We start from the raw sequence: 25,181 nt of genomic DNA on the forward strand, positions 1-25,181 counted from the left end.
TATTGGTTGGGGGATTCAGTGTGCCAGCTCAGTTCGAGTAGTTATACATGGTGATATGGAAGAAGCATGGCCAAATTTCTACCACCACGAAGCTCAAAGGTCGCCTTGCATTGGTCAATCACGTCCAAGAAGCTTTATTCTCCATTCACGGGATGAGCGTCACGACTGGTCGAACCGTTTCTGAGGAGATGATTGAAGACTGGAAGTGCCATCGGAACGTGTTTGTGCAGTACGACTTCAATGCTCCTTGGTTCTTCAAAGGGTTCTCTGAAATCCAGGAGCTTCAGAAATTGCAAAATGAAGTTCCTTCTGCAGACTGTATTGCTCGCCATGAAGAAGAGGTTGAAAAGTTGTCTAAGGAGTTGAAGCTGAAACAGGTCGTACTCCAAAGGATGAAAGCTGCTCTTGCTCAGAAGGATGAGTTGTTGTTGAAGGACTTTCCTTGAAGCATTCGTTTCGCCTACTTGTGTTCTTTCTTTAGATGCTTTTGAGTGATTGTGAGGATTCCCTTTCACAATTTGATTTCAGGTTTTGAACTAATAGGTGGTTGAATTTTGAACTAGTTTATTTTTTGAGATAGTTTTGTGAATGATTTTTCCGAAAGAGTTATTCTAAAATGGAATTTTCATCTTGGTTATGAATGATTGCATATGTCATATGAAATTGCAAATATCATGTGAAAAGTAAGCATGAAGGGAAACAAGCATGGTGTTTGATCATTGAATCTCTTTCTCCGTGGGGGTGTCAAGTCCCCAGTAAATTCTAAAACTATCTTGCTTGTAAAATTGTTTGATAGAACTTACTTGCTCTTTAGAACATCATTTGCATGAAACTGAAACTTCCCAAGAAACCTCTTCAAGGAAGCCGTACGCATTAATTACCAGAGAGGGAAGGCAACTCCTCTGAATTAAGCTTCTCCTGAATGATGCGCTTCAAAGCATTGCATTCACTGGTAGGGTGATGAAGTAACTGATGATAATGACAATACCTCGGATCTATCAGTTCTTCATCAGTCGGTTGACGCCATACAGGAGGAAGTTGTACCTCTCCGTCTCGCACCCATGCCTCCAACAACTCCAGGATCTTCTTTATTGGGAACGGGAAATGAAGATACTTCGAGTCCAGCCTTTCTTGCGTTAGTGGACTTCGTGACGTCTCTCTGTGGCTTTGATGTGGAGCACGCTTTGGAGACGGAGTTGGAAAACCAATGTGTGTCATCATATCCGCGGCTCTCTTGACTGGAAGACGGAATGCGGAAGGCGTCATAATATCATTGCTGGGTGAATGAGTTGAACGCTCCCATCCTCTGCACTCACGTGTTCCTTGATTGATTTCTCCCTCCTCGAGTATTTCTTCACTTGGCTGAAAGGTCGTTGTGGATTAGGTAGTCTTCTGAGCTTCGACTAGAGTCTTGAGGTACAAATCTTCCAGTAAGGCTCCGTAAGATGCAGGATCCCTTTCTTTATCCGGCAGATGTGGCATCCCGGACAAGACTTTTCTTCTACGGAGTTGTCTCGAGTCTCCATCGCCAGCTGGACCATGTTGTTCGTCTCTCCTGAGTCCCCTATGGCTACGCGCTCTCTCTGGATCTCCGCTGGTAAAGGCATGACTTCTAGATAAGGATTCGACGTTTCTTGCACCGTCTGGGTAAATGCTTGCCGATCCTTCTTGAAATTAAGTTGCTATATCATTCAAAAGGCGGAATGTTTCGCTATGCCTTCTAGCGATACCATCTTGATTTGCCAGGACATCCTCGAGCATTTTAGCCACACTTCCCATGATACCTGAATCATCTATGGTTTCCGGAGAATCTAGCGTGCGAGGATACATCGTGAGATGAAGACCGAGATAAAAACCAAAAATGGATAGGTTAATGATTGAATCGGACCCAAGATCTATCCCAAGATTGAGAAGGTTGGAATGAATATTGAGAATACAATTTTTCAACCGAGAGATTAATCTCCCACTGTGGTCGCCAATTGTTTATGGGTGAAAACTATTTCTGCTGGTTTTGGTAATTTGGGGTGTGCGGATGAGAAATGAATCTAAACCCTAAAAAAATGTACTTCACGGGAGTGCTTTTGATTCGAGAAATTAATCTGTACAATTCTGGCCTAAACCAAGAAATGACCGTTCCAGACTTGCTTCGGTCACAAAGTGAAGGAGATGGGGTTGATCTTAGGGAGGGAAGCGAAGAAGGTGTTGAGAATATGGAGGTGTTGGCTATTTATGACTTGTATCAGAAAGCTGAACTGGCTTGCAGAATGTAAGATATCAGTTCTGGTGTTTGGATACGATTGTATCAACACTTGGTTTCTGCTGTCTTGTTCTTTTTGAAATAGGGAGGAGAACCTATTTATACAAGTCATTGAGCCTTACCCACGTCTCTCATGGGAAGTGGAGAAAATGGAGTGATGGAGTAGTGGAGTTGCGTGTGTTAGTGTCACACGATTAGTCTTGCCCACTTCTCCCATCATCACTAACCGTCCATGTCTTCCTGACACGTTCTTGTGATGGTGCGTTGTGCGTTGCACGCTGTAAACCACCACACCAACACCCCAGTATCTATCCCCCAGTTTGTGACATGATTAATGTCTCGAGTGTGTGGATCGTGGGACCCACAAAAGGTAGCATGTGATGCTAGATTAAATAACTAAGTTATTTAGGAAGTCAATATTTGTGAAATATCGTGTGTATTCTATGCAGGTAATGCATCGAATATAATCATCATGTGTCAAGCATCGTTGTTTTAAGGATTAACGGAGTAAGTCACGATTAAGCGTCATAAAATAGATGCATGTCTAGCCATCTTCGAGTGATTGTTTGGAGGCTGTACAGTTAAGTCCTGACTTGGCCGATCACTTTGTGTGGAAAAGTGGTGGACGATGATTGTGGTGATGCCTCACTGGTCTCCTAACTCCTGTCTTAGGTTGTCCGTCCAAGCTAGTGAAGTTGGACGGACGAGATGGATTGTGACCCACATATGCGACCGTTGGATTAGGGTTTAGGAGGTGCTCAAACACCAACCTTTAGCTTGGTCGAATCCAAGCAAGGGAGACATATTTAGCAGGGACGATCGGGCATGCGTGTAGACGGCATGCTGGCGTAGGCGCCTATACCTCACTGTCTCATGAAGGCGCAATCTAGACCACTGAATTTTTCAGGAAAAGAGGAATTGTTGAGATTGATTTGCGACAGAAATCTCAAGCCGCAAAGGCCGCGCGTCATGCCTACTTCGGGTGCGCGTTTCGAGACGACCAAGCCTGGTCGGTCTTGACCGATCAGTCAGGTGTGCAGACGGCAGGCTGGTGTACATGTATGTACCTTATTTTCCCATAGAAACGTGATCTAAGCCACTCAATTTGTCTGGCGAAGTTGAGTGGTCGAGATTGGTTTGCAATTGAGAAGTGTGACCACGCCTAGTTTGGGCGTGCAAATTGAGGCAACCGGCCATGGTATGCCTTGGACGATTAGGTGTGGAGATAGGTGGGCCTATGTAGTCGATTTCGGCCATCTCGGCCGAAATTTCGGCGAACTTCGGATTTCGGTCCAAGAAGATAAGATTTTGTTAATTTCGGCCGGACGAAATCTTTGCGAAAATTTCGGCCGGAAACGCGTTTTTCGGTCGGAATTTTGGCCGGAATATATATATATATTTTAAATTGAGTGGATTAATCTCAAGTACAAAAATTAAACAGATTAATTCAATCACTAGTATTATTTCTTGTTGTTGTGTTTTAATTTCTTGACCTAAAATTATCATTTGGTGTTGATGATGAGGAAGGTGAACAACCAGATTTACTAATATTATGTTTCTTTTAAGTGGGTCAATACTCCCTCAATCTTCTAGTCTGACTCAAACTAGGATTGGAATTAACGCTCCATCCCCATGAAATTGAACCTGGAAACAAACACTTCTTGTTGTAAAAGTTGGAACCGAAATTACACCGAAATTTGAAAACGGAATCTCCACGAGACAACGTTGTACCAGTGTCTCGCTCGGGACCGAGATAAACCGGAATCCGAAATTAACTACCTTGGGTGGGCCCACAGCGATCGTGTTGATACTCATCAGACCTGCTTAGTCTATTCCTGGACCCTTCATTCGAGCAGGAGAAAATGGACGCTCATGATCGATTTGCGACACAAACCCTAATTAGGGTTTCTTGGCCGGTCGTGTGCATGCATGTTTGGCTAACCGAAAACATGTGCTACATACCTCATCCGGAGAGGCCGACCGTGTGGGACCCTTGCTGGGCCGGTGGTGAGCATGGTGGTATATGTCCGACCACCTCAGGCTTGATCTAAGCCATCCAACCATGCTGGTGAAGTTGGATGGTCGTGATCAATTTTAGGTTTTTAGTGGACTTTTCTGTGACCCTCAATTCTCCGCGCTGACCCAACTTCGGACAATCGTATATTGCAATCTGGTCAGGTTAGGGAAGAGTCGGTCATGCAGGTAGGAAGAAGGTCCGCCGGTGTACAGGAAAAACTTTGTCTAACCGGTCATGGGATAATCTACACCGTACAACCATGCTGGTGAAGTTGGACGATCGTGATGAATTTGAGACTGCCGTAGGCGGTCTTATGCGCACAAGCTTTTCCAAGCTGCTCCACACCAGTCTGGATATCCATTCTGGGATGGCGTTTGGTGATTATTTTGTCAGGCGTGACTTTGCACCTTTGTGGTCGACTTGCGTGGTCGTGATTATTTCCAAGACTGTCGTAGACAGTCCAGATGCTCGATCGGGTTAGTATAACACTCCGAGAATTGTAGCATGTACGGGTATTTCGTATATGCTTCATTATTAATGCTTGGAGATTCGTGTTGCTCTGTTGAGAGCAACACTCATTCGTCATGCCGCACCAATAATGACAGTGGAGCAGTACAGAAAATACAAGGTTGGTCATGCATTAATTGATAATGCTATAAGTTTATAGTGAGGAAGTATTCACCATTTTATCAGTGGTTTTATCCTTTGCAGGATGTTAGCGCATAATTTCGGCCTTTACAATTTTAGCCTTTAATGAAAATCCACCATCAACAGATGAATCGCCATGAAGTCCTTGATCTCAACTACACTTTTCTATCCTAGTCCGAGACTTAGCTATGTAGGCTAGAAATCAAGCCTCATAGTTTTGATCACTAACATTGAAAAATATGCTTGAGATAGCAACGCATGCGAGGTTGACCGAGTTATGCTCTAACAATCTTCCCCTTTGTCAATTTTAGTGACAAAACTATTACTACATATGGAATACAAAAAAGATAAACTTTAGTGGCTCCTATTACATAGTCTAAATTCAACGTTCCCTGAAATCTTCGTCCTTCCAAGTACTCCAATGATCTCAAAGGTTGTAAGTTCAGCATCACCATTGTTGAATATCCGTAGCTATAACAATGAGAGAAATCGAGATTCTCGATCATCATTATACAGTGTCATAGTATTATTATGTAACATTAAAGTCCAATTGTATCACGACTTTAACAATAATACTACGGTGATATGTATCACTCCCCCTTAGTCAATACTCCATCTCGATCATGGAAACCACTCCCCCTTACACAATGATCCGAAAACCATTTGTATTTGTAATGTGAACTACATTATTTCTCCCCATTTTTGTCAATAAAATTGACAAAGGTACAAGAACGGGATCATAATGAAATTTCCACAAGAGACATTTCATAGACTAAAAGAAAAATACATACCAACTTAATTTAGATGCAATCATAAAGCCGAAGCTAAATGCATTCATCAAGGAGTTTTAAGATACAAGATAACCCATATAAAATTCCACAGCCGCACACCCCGCAAGATATTACCATTAAGCATAAGTTCAAAAGAACTCTCCCCCATTTGATGTCATTCCTGAGAGAACAACAAGAGCGACCTTAATTTCGAAAGAAAAGAAGGATTTTTAATTGGACACCAAAAACCATAGGAAAATGATTTTCTATATCCAAAGCTCAATCAAATTAATCACAAGTAAACTCATGATTAATTTAATTGGAATACGCAACTAAACCAAACCACAAAAGTGATCAATTTAATTGATTGTGCTCAACATAAGTAAACTTACGGAGCTACGACTAAGGTAATCATACGGAGATGACTAACTTAATCATTCACATACTCAACATAAGGAAAACCTTACGGAATATACGACTACATCAACCAATAGAACATGATTAGTATTGCCGTTCATATACTCAACACAAGAACTTGTGGAATATATGAAAAACTCAACTAGATTAATTACAAGAGAACCTATAATTAATCTAATTGGAATACACAACCAAACTAATCACCGAAGCAATCAATTCAATTGTCAAAATATTTTGCTCGACAAAAGAAGAATTTCGGAGCAAATAACTAAATAACCAATCAAGATGATTAATTTAGTTCAAGAATGCTCAAGATATAGCATCTCATGCAACAACCAACAATGCAAATATTAATCCACATAGTTGTAAGGTGCTCAACATAAGATACACAATGGAGCCTTCATGGTAAAACATAACAAAATGGATCAATGAATATCAATACTGTGGATAACATACAAGGATCTATTCTATTTTCTATCACTATTTGCATAACTACATAATAAACTTTATCCTTGTCAAACAAAAGATTTCATCCTATTTTCTATCAAATAAATGACTGCATAGGTATAACTTTTGTATTTGTCAAAAGTCCATTCGTCCTTTCATCAATACGAATGCCAATTTATGAACGACTTTACTTTTGACAACATATGGGACCTTCAATTTCACGGACGCAAACAATACATATCCCATAAACAATTGCAATATCACAAAATCATAAAGATTAATACTTCAATAACAATCTTTGCCATTAGAAGGTAGAATCAATCTTTTTCGCATGAATTTATACCAAGAGTGGTTACCAAAAGCGTATAAAAATATTTCCTTAACAAAGAAGAACATACAAAGTCATTGACGACTATGCACCATAGTTCACATGAGATGATTGTGAACACTCAAAAATATATAGCAATGTGAACTATTACCCATTCTCGAACTTCCTTCTTTGTAATTCACCAATATCACTCTTGTAACAGCCACAAAATAGCTTAGAATAGCATTTCTCCAAGAATCCTAGTGCCCAAGTCCAAGAGAATAGAACAAGTGCAACGAAACGACGCAAACACTAAAAAAAAAAGAGACAGGACAAAGACCAATATTCATCCAAACTCAACAATTCTCATCTCCATTTTGAATGGAATTCAATAAGGAAGAGAATGCAAAAAGAATGAGGTAAATCCGAGTTCAGACGAAAAAGTTACGACCAAAACAAGTTTACCGAATATCGACGTCAAGAATGCATACGGGTTTGCGAACTTAAACCCCTGGATTTTGATTTTGAATGTTGTTATGCATACTTGGTATGTGTACCATGTAGTCCAAACATCCCGAACTATTATTTTCAAACCTAAACATTTAAGAACCTTAAACACAGATCAAGTTAGGTAGAAATGAACGATAAGAAAGATTATTATAAGTATTCTAAGCAAATAAAAGTACAAATCTTTCTCAAGTTTATAGACATACCTTTTTAGATGAATCCAATCGAATTCTACCGCCTTACCGAACATAATCTGTGTGCCCCAATTCTTGTGCTTCCCTCACCGTATACAAATCAGGGCATTCCTTGGTGAGGATGCACTTCCAACAATCAAGTTGCGTTGGGGTGAACAAAGTCTTTCTCACCACAAGTGACCTTTGGATTATCATGAAAGAGATCACTTTTAGAACCTTTCACATCCAATTCCATTTTTCCAAAAAACTTGTTAAGTTCCAACATCGTGGATACTGCCTTTTCCGTAGTCATGGAGTTTTCTGGAAGATCATTCCTTTTCATACTCAAAACATCAGTATCCACTTCTGAGTGCGTTTAGGAACAGTCGGAACCTTCTTCTAGAATTCTTGGAATAGAATTGGGTTGACTATTCTTTTGCAAGTTAGTCTTTCTCCAATTGGGAGCATCGGATCTTGTCTTCGTCTTTACGAAGTTATCCTTTTGATAACCACTACGATTATGAAAAGGATTCGTGCGACGTTTATAGGAAAATCTAGGTCTATCATAGCACTGATTCCTTTGCCTAAAAGTTGGATAATTACGACCTGTAACGTTAAGAGGATCAGTCTTAACGTATGATCTTGGTTTCACAACTTCTTGTGATGCCCAAACAAGAACATCATAAAGTTTCTCGTTCCTTATAAGAAAACGACATCTCCTTTCTAGGTGACCTTTATTTCCGCAATAGTGGCAAACATAAGGAATGTTCTTACCTCGATCCGTGTGTGCTAACTTTGGAGGTTGATAAACTTTGGTCTTTTGAACCTTAACTGCCGGAGAAGGTATTTCACTTTTGCCATCAGTGGAAACCTTTTATTGAGAAGAATCACTAGACTTGACAAATTTTACCTCTTTGCTAGTACTTGAAGCATCTATTCTCTTCTAGACCAATCCTCGTGTATCACAATGATCATAGTGGTTAATTTGCTTGAACTAGTATTGAAATTTTTCAAGTCATCTTCCAACATCTTGATTTTATCAAGAGCAACAGCTAAATCAGCCTCAAGGCGTTTTTCTCGAGTGAGATAAGCGCTTTCTCTGTCGTCAAAACTTGTTTGCTGGAAGTTAAACCTTGCTTCAGATTCTGCAAGTTTCTCTTCCAACAAAAAGTACTTTTGATAAAGATTATCACATTCAAGTGACTTCATACATAGGTTTTCCTCAGAATCCTTGAGGATCGATTCGGTAGAACGATTCGAAAAATAAACACCTGCGTAACATCTTCTCAATTTCTTGTTTTCTCGACAGAGAGGAGTCAGAAGAGGTGTGACATGAGAAGTTGTAATCTTCTTCATATTCCACGAATCTAAAAACTTAACATACTCTGAGACTTCCTCATCAACATCTCTATCAATATCTGAATCACCTTCATCAGAAAGTCCATCCAACTGTTCTTCTAGGAGAGTTTCCCAATCAACAGTTTTTACATCAAGAGAATGTTTGGATATTGACTTAGATGTGACAGTTCTCTCAGGTGAATCCAAGCTTTTAGAATCATATGGTAATTTATGAACTGCTACGTTATTAGAGATAGACTCGTCCATAATCAGATCGCTACAAACACAGACTTATAAGGTCTTTAACGTGTTTGCCTGCTCTGATACCAATTGAAAAAGCGAGGGTCTAACAACACCACCCAATATTTCGCTTAGCAATCTGTATGGACTAACTCCAAAATACTTTGCTAGAGAATCAACTAGACAGTCAGACTCAATCTAGATAAAAGTATCTCAAGGAGTTAATATCTCTCTCTTGTTTTTGATATTACTCAAGCTAATAGAAATCAGCGAGTCCTAACCAAACACGGGGAATACTTGGACGGTACCAAAGACCAATGTCCAAGGATCAATTAATATCAATCAACAACCAAATGTCGGATTTCCAATTGATGATCACAGACACACAACCTGTATTATTTCAATTATAAAGATAAACAATATAATGCGGAAAATGGAATAACACAGACACCAGAAATTTTGTTAACGAGGAAACCGCAAATGCAGAAAAACCCCGGGACCTAGTCCAGATTGAATACACACTGTATTAAGCCACTACAGACACTAGCCTACTCCAAGCAAACTTCGGACTGGACTATAGTTGAACCCCAATCAGTCTCCCACTAATTCAAGGTACAGTTGTACTCCTACGCCTCTGATCCAGCAGGATACTGCGCACTTGATTCCCTTAGCTAATCTCACCCACAACCAAGAGTCGCTACAACCCAAAATCACAGACTTGATAATAAACAGATAAACCCTAGGTTTTGTTCCGTCTTAAGATATAAACAGAAAAGTCTATCAAAGGACAAATCTGTCTCCCACATATAAACCCTAGGTTTTGTTCCATCTTAAGATATGAAATCAAGGTGAACATGAACCAATTGATAACCCGGTCTTATATTCTCGAAGAACAACCTAGATTAATCAATCACCTCTATACAATCCTTCCTGACTACACAGGCGGTTTGTCGAGGAATCACAAACAGTGAGACAAAGATGTTTGTGACTTCTTTATCTTGCCTATTGGAGAACTCTCATGATCTCAAGCCAATCAATCGATTGTACTCGTACGATAGAAGATGCAAGATCAGATCACACAACTACGATAAAAGTAGTATCGGCCTGGATTCACAATCCCAATGAAGTCTTTAAGTCGTTAACCTGGTTTTAGAGAAGAAAACCAAAGGTTAAAGGAGAATCGACTCTAGCGAGCGCACTAGTATCACACAGACGTGTGGGGACCAGTTTTGCTCAATGCTAGATGTCTCTTTTATATAGCCTTCAAATCAGGGTTTTTCCTTAGTTACAAAGCAATCCATATTCACCGTTAGATCGAAAACCTGATTTAGATTCAAGCTAATATTTCTCAACCGTTAGATCGAAAACTTAGCTTGTCACACACACTTGGGTAGACGTTTACTGGGTTTGTGAAAACCATGCCCAAACGTGTACGTGAATGTTGGTTCAACATAGTAACCCAAAAGGTCAACCATATGAGCATTTCATATTAACCTTTTTTTTCTTCACCATAACTAGTTCAAGTGACTCAAATGAACTATTTAAAGAGTTGTTCAATTACTATGAGATCTTATGTTACTACACAAGACACAATTGAAACAAAGATGATTCGATTCGATTGAATCGGCTCATGAACTTTATAGCCACGGTTTGCATAAAACATTCATTAGTAATTTAAGTTTCATTTCATAGCACATCTTTAGATCATAACCTCTTAAGTTCACAAACAAGTTCGCGGACTTAAGTAAATCGGTTAAGTTTTCCAAACTCAACAGAAATTCTCGGAAAGAGAACTTCCGCCAGTTCACGGACTGGGGTTCGCGGACTGAGTTCACGGACTTAGCACACAAACGAGTTTTGGAAAATCCAGCAGAAATTCTCGGTCGAGAACTTCCGACAGTTCGCGGACTTGGAAAGCCAATTCCACAATCCTTCCGATTTCTCTTGATCAACAAAGTTCGAAAACTTCGGTTCAAGGTATACATGGTTATTCATAGACCGATTCACGTCAGAGAAATTCTCAAAGTGATTGAAACTTTTCATGACTTTCGTCACTAGGTGAAGATAAACTTGATCAAAGCGAAACGCTTTACCAACACACGATTTCGAGAAAACGATAAGCAATGAATGCTCAACTCGAAATGTCAAATGTGTATGATCTAGTCTATATAGCATACGACTTTTGTCTCATAAGAAGTAGGAGATAGAAGAGATAGACTTTTGAGTGATAGATAAGTTCAAGTCTCCACATACCTTTTTGTTTATGAAGTTCCACGGTTCCTTGTATAGATCTTCGTCGTTGTATGATGAATCGCCATGAATTCCTTGAGCTCAACTACACTTCTCTATCCTAGTCCGAGACTTATCTATGTAGGCTAGAAATCAAGAATCATAGTTTTGATCACTAACATTGACAAACATGCTTGAGATAGCAACGCATGCGAGGTTGACCGAGCTATGCTCTGACATTTATAACCTCTATATAGAGGATTATAGCCTAGAAAAACACACCTAGCAGACTTTGGGCTAAGTTTGTTGTGTCGATAAGCAGTAAGGTTTGGATAACAACTACATCCAAACACTTTAAGCAGACTATAGTCAGGCAAATCATCATACAGTACCTCAAAATGAGACCGAAAGTTCAGTACTTTGGTGGGTGTGCGATTGATAAGAAATGTAGCTGTAAGAAATGCATCAAACAAAAAATGCTTTGGGAGACAAGCTTTAAAAGGTAGAGTATTGCCAACCTCAGTTATGTGACGATATTTCCTCTCAAAAATGCCATTCTGCTGTTGAGTGTGGGGACAAGAAATGCGCAAAGTGATGCCAGATGAGTCAAGAAATCTCTTAAATTGTTCCCTAGTCATATCATAAGTGCCATCACACTAAAATGCTAATATTGTAGTAGACAAAAAATTCTCATTCATAGCTTTGAAGTGTTGGAAGCATTTAAGAGCATCATTTTTATGAATCATAGGGTACAACCAATGGAAGCGACTAAAATCATCAATAAAGATTATATAATACGTGTAGCCTTCAAGAGAATGAACTGGTGCAGGCCCCCAAACATCACAGTGCACAAGAGCTAATCGTTGAGAAGATACCCTTTTTGAAGATTGAAATGGCAGTTTAACATGTTTTCCAAGCTGACAATCATGACAGAAAGTGGGTAGTGGTTTTATTGAGTTTAGTAAGAATTGCACTAGAAGGGTGACCTAATCTCTGATGCCAAAGATTAGGATCTTCTACAATAGATGAAAAGGATACTGTAGAAGTCTGTTGAATAGGATAGATATTGTGACATACTGGTCCTTCAACGACAACTTTACTAGTTCTTAAATCCTTAATATTATAACCCCAATCAAACATTTCAAAAGAAACATTATTGTCCCTAGTAAACTGAGCAACACAAATCAAATTCTTGCACAAAGTAGGAACCAAAAGAACATCTTTCAATATGAACTCAGCATTATCTGTTGTTAAAATTGCAGAGCCAACATGAGTAATGGGAAGAAATTTACCATTCCCAACCATAACTTGATTATCCCTTTGTAAGGTGTAGAAGTATAAAGCAATGCAGAGTTATTAGTCATATGAGCAGATGATGCTGAATCTGGTATCCATTAAGAGATTTAAAAAGGATCAGAAGTATGTAATATTGATGCAGAACATGTATAAAAGGCTTGAGGTGAAGCATACCCATCAAAAGAAGAATCAGGTGATGGTGAACTAGTATAAAAATCTCTAGGAGATGAAGTAGAGGCATTATATGTAAAAGCAGCTTGAGACTTGTTGGAAATTTTAGGATACTGAGTGGGATTGTTGTCATAATATCGAAAATGACACCTCTTAGCAGTATGACCAACTTTCCTACAAATTTGACACTCAATCTCTGAAAAGTTTGTAGGAATAGAGTTATCATAGTGTTGAGAACCACTAGAACTACTGCTACCAGGAGAATTAGAAGAACTACCACTACCAAAAAAGAAATTGCTTCTACCAACATTATTATAACCTCTACTGAGTTATAGAAATTATTACTTCTTCCAATGTTATTATAACCTCTCCCTGAGTTGTTACTGGTATTATTTCTGCCTGAGTGATTACCCCTACCAAAATTATTGCTTCTACCAGAATTATGACCTCTACCAGAGTTGTTACCTTTACTAGAAGATCTATAAAAAGCAGAAGGAGCATCGGTAGAATCTAAAGCATTTGTAGAATCTTGATCCTGATTCTTTAACCATTGCTCATGATGAATAAGAAGAGAACGAAGCTCAGAAAATTTATAAGGTGTTTCACGATGTTGAGCAGTGATGACAAATTGACTATATTCTCTACCCAAACCATTCAAAGTATACATAACAATATTTTCATTAGACACAAGACCATTAATAGCAGCAAGATTATCAGTAATTTCCTTAAGATTAGTCAAGTACTCACCAACAGAGAGATTACATCGACGTAGGGTTTGCTGCTGACCTCGAAGAAGACTACGACGGACCGCAAATTGATTAGAAAATTCAGATCTAAGATAATCCCAGTATTGTTTTGAAGTAGTCAAGCCAAAAGTACTAGAGGAGACAGATTTGGAGAAGGTAGCATTGAAACAAGAGATGATAAACCCATCCATCTGGTGCCAAAAGAGATTCTCAGGATTGATAACTCGAGCTCCATTTACTGTGATGTGAGAAGGAGGTTCAACATAGGTTCCATCAACAAATCGAAGCAGATTTGTACTCATCAAAATAGACTCAAATTGATGACGCCAAAGTAAGAAATTGGTTGAATCAAGTTTAAAAGATACAAAATTATTGATGTTCTGAAAAGGTAGAGTGAAGTGTAGATTCTGCTGCTGAAACTGATTAACGAGATTGTTCATATCTTGAGAATGATTGTTAACATTTGGAGTATTAACCAAAGCGGCGGCAGCGGCTGGTTCAACAGGGGTACCCATCTATAAGCAATTGAAGCAATGGAGATAATTGAGAGATCAACAGGTTCGAATAGCAGTTATCAATGGTAATCTGATACCATGAAGGAAAGTATGATGAGACAGATTCAAGCAATAGAGATGGTTATTGAATACTGAATGAGTTCATTACATCTGGGTAACCCTAGATATAAATGTGTTTGAACAAAGATAAACTAAATACACCTCAAAGCTAGATACACCCAGAATAAGAAATAGAAATAACAGAATTACACCTCTGTTACACTCAATACTCTAACAAATCTTAGAAATCAATAACAACAATAAAGTAAATCAAACTCTCAAATCACTCATCCATGAGTTTATATAATGAGCAAAATAAGAAAAAAATATGTGCTATGAGATTGCTAGTATTTGATCAGTTGATGGGTTGGAGGAAGAATAAGTTTAGATGCTTGTATTATTAGGGCAGCCGGAGCCTAGTATGAGAAATGAGATAGAGTTACAAAGAGGATTAAATCTCAACACATTAAAGAGTAAATCTGATACTTAAAATTATGGTATTTGGAAACCTAATTCCGCTAAGAGAAGAGTGGAAGAAGAAAAGAAAATGATTGGTTGATTTCCCTAATCTAACGGCTGATTCGAGCTATGCACCTTTTCCTCCTTTTACACTTCATTAATTTTCTATGATGTGGAAGATAGACGTGTATTCCTTAAACACCTAGCCTCCACGTAGGTTTTGCTGTTAACTAGCTGTTACAAACAGCGGTTCATGTAGCAATCATATATGAAAGCGGAAAATGGATCATTTGTCCAAATATTTTTAAATCATGGTTTAAATGGACGAGTAAAAAATAGTTTGGGTGAAATGGCAAGAATAAAAGAAATAGCAAGGATGAAACTGGATTCATCCTAACTTAAATTTAAAAAATAACAAGGATAAAACTGGATACATCTTGTGTAAATTAAAAATAAGAAAAAATATTTGAAAATGGGCACGATGAAACTGATTACATCCTACCTATTTTTATATTTTTGTCCATTTAAACAGTATCAAAATCTAACTGTCCATTTCACCCAGAAATTGTTGATTTTGGTCTTTTTAACCAATTTTGTGATATGAAAAATGTCGTTTTTTACATAAAACATATGAAAAATGCCATGTTTAAAAATGTGACTGTAGTAAAAAATGTGACTGTAGTAAATGCTAAACACAAAATAGATTTGGGCATGTTAGCAGGGTAGAGAAGTCGGCTGTATTTAGGTTGTGTAGCTGTTGGCCCTCTACACTGTACTCTTTATAGAGCTAGACAGCTAGTTATAGACGCATCTAAACCCAGGGTGGTGGCTGTTTGGAATTATGGATATCGCATTGCCACTGGATAAGCTCAACTTAAAATCCAAAGATCAACATTCATCAGCGTATGAGGGCCAAGTTTTTGTTGTTTTAGTAGCGACAGGAAGTTTCAACCCTCCCACTTTCATGCATATGCGAATGTTTGAACTGGCAAAAGATGCACTGAATTTAGAAGGGTTTTGTGTTATTGGAGGCTACATGTCACCTGTGAATGATGCATACAAGAAGAAAGGTCTCATCTCTGCTGAACATCGTTTACAGTTGTGCGATCTTGCTTGTAAAAGCTCACCGTTTGTAAAAATAAAGAAGGCCAAGAACAAAAATTGCAAAAAATAAAATCTGAAACCTTTATCGAAAAATAAGTAATATCAGAGCCAGGTTTCGATCCTGGGACCTGTGGGTTATGGGCCCACCACGCTTCCGCTGCGCCACTCTGATTTGTTGTGTATTGTCCTCCCAATTCATTTGATATTAACATCCTTCCTGTGTCGCATCCAGAACGGTAAACCACCACATGTCATTCCAGGATTCAAGAACCTTGGCCGTAGACTAGTACCGACGAGAGATGAGGTAAATCTGATTCTTTACATTACTTGCCATAAACAAGTTATGAAACCACCATATATCACCTATATAATTCTTACAACAATTACTGGGTACATGAAACAAAAACAAAGCCAACAACAAAGAGAGTAACGGTTCATTCACTCTTGACTCTTCACTACTCCTTCCTTGCAGTCTCATGTTATCCTTGACTCCCTGTAGCTCCGTAGTAAATCCAGTTGCATTTTTTGAACCTGTCACATGCCTTTGAAGCAGCTAGTTGGAGTACACTACCACTGTTTACAACAATAACGGCTTTCTCCATTAAAACCTTTTCAATCTCAGGACTGTCTTCTCTATTACACAAAAATTCCTTTCACGCACTAGAGTTCTTCGAACCCGTCTTCATCTCCTTCTTCCTCCACTCTTTGAAACTGTTCCCTCCAACTTTCCATCTGCCAGAACATATAAATAGGAAGTTTTTAACTCGTGTGTTTGAAGAACATTATGAACATATTTCTCGGACTCTTAACCTGGTATACAACTGTGTTACCTGACTGTCCGACAGCCGCAGTTGCTCTGCAACAAAAAGTATATTCTTGCCGTAACCTGATGGAGGATCCCTGCCCAAATTCTCTGCAACTTCATCATAGTCAATGACGGTAACTCGAAAGCCATTGCTTCTAAAAAACTTGTCCATCCAGTTCCGTGTATCAGGTTGTTCAAGACCCTGTAAACATCAAATTTTTCATATTTATCGCATCTTAAAGTGAATTTTAGCATAAGCGAGGATATGACCACAACAGGCTAACCTTCATTGCAGACTCGGTATCGACCAACCAGGTAGGCAATTCTCCAACGAAAATGCATCCTTTTGTTGCTAAACTACTCACTAAGACCATAATGTCTTTAAAATTCTCCCAAGTCATCATCGGTATTCCCTGCAAACATACCTCTTTCAGCTAGTTACGTCTCGGCTACTAAGAATCAAAAGTTTGCACTCACTTTTAACTCAGATAAACATAATTGGTTTGTTAGCCAAAATCAAGGTACGTATGCTCTAAAAATAACTCGGAGGACTACCTGCAGTGCCCATATGCTTGGCCTGTTTCCGTTAAATCCCTTTCTGTATAAATTCTCTTGGGTATCAGCAGATTTGGATGGGACATGAACAAGCAAGCATCGTTTTGGAACTTTAGCCCCAACATCTGAAATTTATTCAAACTACAGGTAATGGGATAATTTGTGTTCATTGGGAATTTGAATAGCTAAAAAATACTCTCAGAAGTTTGAGCATTTAAACAATACCTTTAAGCTTTTGAGCTGCTGTAATATAAACCTGTTCCGCCGATACATCAAACATTACAGTTGAAGTTGGCCATTTCAGTCGATACGGCCGTGTGTCCATACCATCTGTAAACAAAACAACCTGCATGACAATAATAAGATGAGAGCTGGATCCCAGATAGTATATCAATTTCTCCTTCTGAGTATGAAGGAAAATGTTTTAGAAATTAGTTTGAACAATTAGGACCGCGTATTCCAAGTTCAATCAAAATACCTGTCTAAGCTCATCCGTTTTGGACATTGTATCAAGCAACTTATCGTCAATGAACTTGGTGGCAAGGCAATAGTGTGATGCAGAAGATGAGTATTGATCTATATCTCTTTGAACATCATAATCAGTTAGAAAACACCCAGCATATGGATCAACAAACAGAGGTTCTGCAAATTATAAACAAGTGGAGAATTATAAGGCGTTGCTAGAATCAGTAGAAATCATAATTTCCAATCCTGTTACCAAAGATCAGCTCATAATTTTCATTAGATTGAAATTTCTGCAGATTCTTGTTCGAAAATTAGAATGAATCAGGACTTTTTACCTGGTTTCTGGGTTTCCTGGAAACGATGTGAAGCATCATTAATAGCTGATTGAAGCAGTGGGTCATTGTTATTACTGAGTTTTGCAACGAACCCACAATTTTTTTTCTTTCTTGAGATGAATATATTGTTATTGAGTGAGAAGAAGAGTATAGCAGCAGCAGCAGCAGAAGAAGAACTTACTGCTCCGGCAGGTGCAAAGCATCTCATTTCGAGTTCAGAGGACTTGAAAAAGTCTTCAAATTTTATCCCTTTGCGATAAATAAATGTACTGGGATCTAGGATTACTGATATTTCAGCCTCAACTCTTTTACTGCGTCCCAGTGTTCAAGCGTTTTACTTAGAATGCGAAATTGGGGGATAAAAACAACAATTGGGATATAAGAAAAGGATAAAAACTGGATCCAGATATCAATTCGGGGTCACCCCTTATCTAAGTATTTTACGTATTATCTAATTTACCCCTCACTAATCAATAATAATTAGTAAAATCATAAGATTTTTGATAAATGATTAGTGTGTGTTTTATTTGAATTTGGGTGAGTGGGGTGAGAGTAGAAGGAGGGAAAAATATTTTGAGTGGAATTTTTTTTGTGAAAATGGAAGATGATTTTGAGGAGAGAATTGCAGTTGTTGAATCTTTAGCTCAACTACAACAAGGAGCTAAGGACAACAACTCGCAATTGCAACTCTTTGTTGAGCCAACACCCTTGAGTGATGATTTTGACAAGTATGGAGAGTTTTTCGAAGAAGCTACACAAGAAAGTAAACTTGCACAACATGCAAGCATCCCCAATACACAGGCTAGGAGGTTGATAGGTTTTTATGCCGGAACTGCATGAAAAACATACAGGAAACATTTCCATCTAAAACCAAACACCGACATGGAAAATTAATAAACATCAACGCCGGAACTCCGTACTGGCGTGGTACCATCAATATCGAAAATGCCGGCAGCGCAACCGGTGTTGTTAAGTTTCAATTTTACAATGTCGGTACCTACCAAAAAACACACAGGAATAAATGTTTTCCAAAGCTAAATACCAGCATTACATATCAATTATTTTTAATGCCGGAAGCGTGTACCGGCTTGGGCCAATAAATTATGAGAATGCCGGTACCTTGGCTTCCAGCGTTGCTGTCTAATGAATCTTTTATGTCGGAATATGTTTCAAATTTGGTCTTCAGTTTTGGTTAAGTTCGACAATGCCGAACATTGGTCCAGCATGCCGGTACGGGTTTCCGGCATAGTGTTTTAATTTCGTTTGGAACTAATTTTCATTCAATCTTTAGGTGGTGACATATATTGATCCAACAAATGCAAAGCCGCTTCATCGGGATATGTCGGAATACTATAAAACACCTCCGGTATGTTACCAAAGAATACTTTTCACCTAGTATCTTGAACTTCACTAATGGATTGCTAGTAATGAACCTTCTAATGAATGTGAAATTGATCTTATGTAGGGAATAATAGATCGAAATGAATCAATCGCTTGGGCTAAAGAGACGGCTCTTAAGAACATGTGTGTGTTGGTGAGGAATACCGAAGGTTCAAAGAGGCGTTTTGAGATGGCTTGCGAGAGAAGTGGGAAATAGAAGGAGAAGAATAGCCACAAGAGAAAGGATTATGTATAAAACCAGCATAGATGTTAGAAAAACGACTATGTCGGTACCTTCCAATTTCTATACAGGAACATGAAATTTTTAATCTTCTAGTTCTGGTATGGTTTTATTAAACATTTCATTGCCAGTACGAGGAACCGACAATTAACTGTAATTTCCGTGCATGCCGGAACGAGTACCGGCGTTGTTGAACCTTAGCTTTTCCATGCCGGCAACAGGCGTAAATAAATCTTGCAAAAATAACATTTCACTAGAAATCTAAACATGTTCAACATAAAGCAATCACTAGAAATCTAAACATGTTTAACATAAACCAAACAACTGGATTCTGATTAAATGTTCTTAATCCAGGTAACATAAACTAAAAGCAAGCCAAAAAACTAAAGAGTTAACCATGAGGTACAAACGAAAACAAGTTCGGAATTGTTCAAGACGTAACAACCGCCATCCAGAAAAAGGAACACAACTAAATAGTTAATCACTTGGTCTTTTGCTTCTTTTGTGCCGGTTTCTTTTTAATTTCCCCGAACAAATCTCTTGCACTAGGGTCGGTTTCTTCAATTTTATCAAGCTTCTCCACGACTTCGTTCACTTCTTCATTGGATAGCCCCTCTCCTTCATCGTACTTGCAACATAACTGCTTCCTCAACTTGCCAAGCCGACGCCGCTAGTTTGATACATACAACAAATAATTAGTATATATATGTTAATATAAGATTATGTGTACATTAAACGACTAAGTAATTAACAATACTTACTAGCAATCCAACGGTCTTATTAAGTTGGGCGATCGTAGGTGGTGCCTGTGCGGGAGTGGGAACAGGAGGGTGTTTTCGGTGTGAAACTTGGACGTCATCCGGCGGACGACAAAAGGATGTGACCATTGCAGGTAATCTTCCATGTAGTCGGCATCAACCTGTTTATGGGTGAAAACTATTCCTGCCGAATTTGGTAATTTGGGGTGTGTGGATGAGGAATGAATCTAAACCCTAAACAAATGCACTGCATGGGAGTGCTTTGTGATTCGAGAAATCAATCTGTACAATTCTGGCCTAAACCAAGAAATGGCCGTTCCAGACTTGCTTCGGTCACAAAATAAAGGAGATGGGGTTGATTTTAGGGACGGAAGCGAAGAAGGTGTTGAGATTGTGAAGGTGTTGGCTATGTATGACTTATATCAGAAAGCTGAACTCGCTTGCAGAATGTAAGCTATCAGATCCGGTGTTTGAATACGGTTGTATCAACACTTGCTTCTGTTTTCTTGTCTTGTCTTGTTTGAAAATAGGGAGGAGAACCTATTTATACAAGTCATTGAGCCTAACCCACGTCTGTCATGGGAAGTGGAGAAAGTGGAGTGATGGAGTAGTGGAGTTGCGTGTGTTAGTGTTACACGATCAGTCTTGCCTACTTCTCCTATCATCACTAACCGTCCATCTGACACGTTCTTGTGATGGCGCATTGTGCGCTACACGCTGTAAACTGCCAGACCAATACCCCAGTATGTATCCCCCTGTTTGTGACATGATTGACGTCTCGAGTATGTGGATCGTGGGACCCACAGAAAGTAGCATGTAATGCTAGATTAAATAACTAAGTTTACGGGACCCTGTCTTAGAGACCGAATGAATAGTCAGCGGACCCCGGTCAATTTTCTATAAATAGCATGCAAGACTTTTGGAGAAGAGGTTGGACATTCTAGGGGTGTAAATTTAGAAGTAGACTGAGGAACCCTGTACTGCTTAGTATTTCCTTATTTCTGCACCTACATTAAAAGATGTGCATTGCAATCTCAAAGCTTAATAGTAAGATCTCAAATTGATTACTCTAGTGGATATAGGCAGCTGAACCACGTAAAGTCCGGTGTATCAATTGGTTCATGTTCACCTTGATTTATCAAAAGACGGAACAAAAACTCGTATGTATTTCTGTGGGAGACAGATTTATCTATTCAATATACTTTTCTGTGTGAGACATATTTGTTTATCAAGTCTTCGACTTTGGGTCGTAGCAACTCTTAGTTCTGGGTGAGATCAGCTAAGGGAATCAAGTGCATAGAGTCCTGCTGGGATTCATAGGCGTAAGGAACGCCACTGTACCTTAATCACTGTGAGATTGGTTTGGACTCAACTACATTTCAGTCTGAAGTTAACTTGTAGTATGCTAGAGTCTATAACGGCTTAATACAGTGTGGTGTTCAAATATGGACTAGGTCTCGGGGTTTTCCTGCATTTGAGGTTTCGTCGTTAACAAAACTTCTGGTTTCTGTGTTATTTCTTTTTTCCGCATTATATTTGTTTATATAATTGAAATATCACAGGTTGTGCATAGTTCAATCAATTAGATTTTCCAACCTTTAGTTGTTGATATAAATTGATTGACACTTGAACATTGGTCTTTGGTACGGTTCAAGTTGTTTCTCATAATAATCAAGCTCGCGGATTTCTATCTGTTTGCTTTGTGGATTACATTGAGAAACAAAGATATAACTCTTGGATGTATATTCCTTGATTGAGTCTGACTGTCTAGTTGATTCTCTTGGAAATATATTGGAGTTAGTCTATACAGATTGCCTAAACGAAATATTGGGTGTGGTTGTTAGACCCCCACTTTTTCAGAAAGAACTATAAAATAAAAAATAATAATAAAATAAATATGATTTTGTTTTCTATCGTCCCCATGTGTGATTATGGGCCATACTGTAATTAGGCTCGTCAACAAAGGTTGTTTCATCCTATTTGACAACCTCGAGGAGTTCAACAATTATCCATAGGTAAAGTTGTCTTATAAAGATACAATAACTTCTCTCATCAGAGTGTCAAAAAAGAAACATGTTTCCAAACAAAGAAAGATATTCGGCTAAGTTGTTTATACTCTGGTAGGATTTCCCCGAGTTTTTCAGGTAAGATATACATAGATTTCCAATTAGTGAGTCTGAATTACCCATATGTAAGAGGATAGTTATGTTATTAAATTTATTTATTTATTTTAATTTCAAGAGTTTTTGAAAAATTAAACGAAAAATTTGGTAGCCCTCATCGGAAACGTTAAACTACAAGCGTTCTTTTGAGCGGACTGAACACAAGGATGTTAGGTCTAACGTAGAATATGGTGATTGCTTTATAGGTAGAGCCAAGGTTTTCCATCCCTTAGCTCCGCCCTGCATACACAAGTATAATTTACTTGATTTTCACATAACTAATCCAGTAGAGAATTCCTCAAGGATAAAATTAAAAATATTTCTCTTGTATTAAAAAATATTCCAAATTATTCTCATTATTTGAAATAAGATTTTGAAAAGATTTATTTTAAGTGCTATAAGTTGTCTAGGATGACTGTTTTTATTTAGTACGAAAGTTGACTTATCATTGAGACTTAAAAATGATATAATTATCAACAAAAAAAAAAAAAAATAGGTCGCAAGCATTTGCAAAGGCATACAAAATCTAAATAACATGTTTAGCCTCAGTGTTAAGGCTTTACGAAATGAAACCATTATAAACAAACAAAAAGAAAATGGAAATTGGAGGGCAATTTTAATTGTCATCTCCCCGAGAAAAATGAAAGAACCATAAAATAAAAAGTAATAATTAAAGAAATATGATTTTGCTTTCTATCGTCCCCAGGTGTAATTATGGGCCATACTGTAATTAGGTTCGTCAACAAAGATTGTTTCATCCTAGTTGATAACCTCGAGGAGTTCAACATTAATCCATAAGGAAAGTTATCTTACAAGATACAATAACTTCTCTCATCAGAGCGTCAGAAAAGAAACATGTTTCTAAACAAAAAAAGATACTCTGCTAAGTTGTTTATACTCTTGTTGGGATTGCCCTATATTTTTCAGGTAAGATATATAATGATTTCTAGTTAGTGAGTGTGAATTACCCATATGTAAGAGGATAATTATGTTATTCAATTTATTTATTTATTTTAATTTCAACAAGCTTGGATTTTCCAAATCATACCAAGGTTAAAGGATAAATACATTGCTGAGAACAAAGATTTCCCTCAGGCCCTTCACCCTCGTATTCTGTACTTGGAAATGGATATATATTGTTTCAACTTGAAATAAAACTTGAGATAAAGCTTTCATGCACAAGATAAAACTTACTAGGAGATATCGGATTTTCAAATGTTTGATAATTTAGAGAAAAGAAAAAATATTAGTATACTAATACGAGATCTATTTATAAGAACAAAAAAAAAAGTGGTACTGAGAGAATAATTGTTTAAAAGACCTCAAGGCGCATTTTCTATTTGTTTTTCCTATTTAATTATTAGATTTTTATCTCTCTTTTATAAACCAATATGTTATTATTATATTATTTCTCATTTTTAGAATTCATTGTAAAAAAAGCAAATATAAAATGTTAAATATTAGTTGAAAACAACCAATGAAAAGGTGGAAAATATGCACCCCGGTATATACTAATGATTAGTAAACATGCTAACTTTTTTTTATTATTTGAAATAAGATTCATATGTTAAGCCTAAGTGTTGAGACTTTTAAAAAATGAAACAATAATCAACAAACAAAAAGAAAATAGAAATAGAAAGGCAATTTTTATTGTCATTGCCCCAAGAAAAATAAAAAAATCATATAATAAAAGAAAATTAAAAAAAAAATATCAGTTTGTTTCCTATCCCCCTAGGTGTGATTATGGGACATGCATACCGTAAATAGGCTCGTAAACAAAGGTTGTTTCCTCCTAGTAGCAACCTCGAACAGTTCAAAAGTTATCCTTGGGGTCTTACAAAAAGAGACAATAACTTTTATCATCATAGAGTCATAAAAGAAACGTGTTTCCGGTTGAAGAAAGATACTCAGCAAAGTGGTTTATACTCTGGTTGGATTCCCTCATGTTTTTCAGGTATGATATATAAGATTCCCGATTAGTGAGTGGAAAATTACCCTTATGTAAGAGGATAATTACATTGTTCAATTTCGAGTAATCCTTGAGTTCTTCTTCCGAGTGTTTACATTTTGCTCACTTTCATCACCCTGCAATAAAATAAGAACCGTTAGAAATCAGTTAAATGGAAACCTAGAGATAACTTCAAACCTATAAGAATGGTGTCAAAATCGCTCAAACTAAAAAAATATCAACTTAAATAGATCAACGCCAAAAACATTTGATACTGATGCACAAAAAATGGAACATAAACTTCGGGTTGGGAAGGGAAAACCCTAGCACAGGCTAGTTCAAATAGTAGTTACAACTGCAAATGAGTATATGCATAGGCAGTTGAATCCTCAACTGCAAAACTTTATAGACTTAAAAATTTAAAAGTATCATAGAGAATAAAGCTACTAACTAAAATAGTAACATATCGTAATAACGGTGGTTTGTATAATGCAGGAGGATTGATCGAACTTGATCTTTTAGGTGGACATTAGCTCTTCCATTTCACGAACATGTTCCTTGAAAATGATTTCGTCATTCGAAGATGTCATAACCAACAGTGCGAAAAACAAAAAGCAAAAAGTACTCAAAATTAAAAGAAAAAAATACTCAAATTCAAAAAGATTCAAAATTCTAAAATAAACTTAAGTGGCAGTACCTCTCACTACATTTCCAGAATAGTACCTATATGCAACGCTTGTAAATATCGCTCTGAATGCCAGTTCGATGGAAATGGCCTCTGGCATTGATGACGTCATTTTGATAGCTTCAATCGCAGCATAATAACGTCCAGACCAACACAGTACCAACTCT

At 37.8% G+C, this 25,181-nt stretch overlaps 2 protein-coding genes and 1 non-coding gene across 3 annotated transcripts; 1 reads left to right on the plus strand and 2 right to left on the minus strand.

Moving 5' to 3' along the window:
* Positions 1 to 15,417: 15,417 nt before the first annotated feature.
* On the plus strand, positions 15,418 to 15,750 carry LOC113358924 (nicotinamide/nicotinic acid mononucleotide adenylyltransferase-like). The gene has a single exon (XM_026602635.1). It carries the CDS (start codon positions 15,418 to 15,420, stop codon positions 15,748 to 15,750), a length of 333 nt encoding a protein of 110 aa, XP_026458420.1.
* Positions 15,751 to 15,780: 30 nt separating this feature from the next.
* Positions 15,781 to 15,852, minus strand: TRNAM-CAU. The gene has a single exon. It is a non-coding gene; the product is annotated as a tRNA-Met (tRNA).
* Positions 15,853 to 15,980: 128 nt separating this feature from the next.
* Positions 15,981 to 18,092, minus strand: LOC113355164 (putative S-adenosyl-L-methionine-dependent methyltransferase Mflv_5025). Its single transcript, XM_026597942.1, has 7 exons — positions 17,841 to 18,092; positions 17,519 to 17,682; positions 17,266 to 17,386; positions 17,041 to 17,165; positions 16,770 to 16,898; positions 16,511 to 16,687; positions 15,981 to 16,412 (listed from the first exon to the last, which is right to left on the minus strand). The coding sequence occupies exons 1-7, from the start codon at positions 18,046 to 18,048 to the stop codon at positions 16,341 to 16,343; spliced, it is 996 nt and encodes a 331-aa protein (XP_026453727.1). The 5' UTR covers positions 18,049 to 18,092; the 3' UTR covers positions 15,981 to 16,340.
* Between the last annotated feature and the right edge of the window lie 7,089 nt (positions 18,093 to 25,181).

The sequence above is a fragment of the Papaver somniferum genome, chromosome 3 (genome assembly GCF_003573695.1).
Source record: "Papaver somniferum cultivar HN1 chromosome 3, ASM357369v1, whole genome shotgun sequence".
Classification (NCBI taxonomy): Eukaryota; Viridiplantae; Streptophyta; class Magnoliopsida; order Ranunculales; family Papaveraceae; genus Papaver; species Papaver somniferum.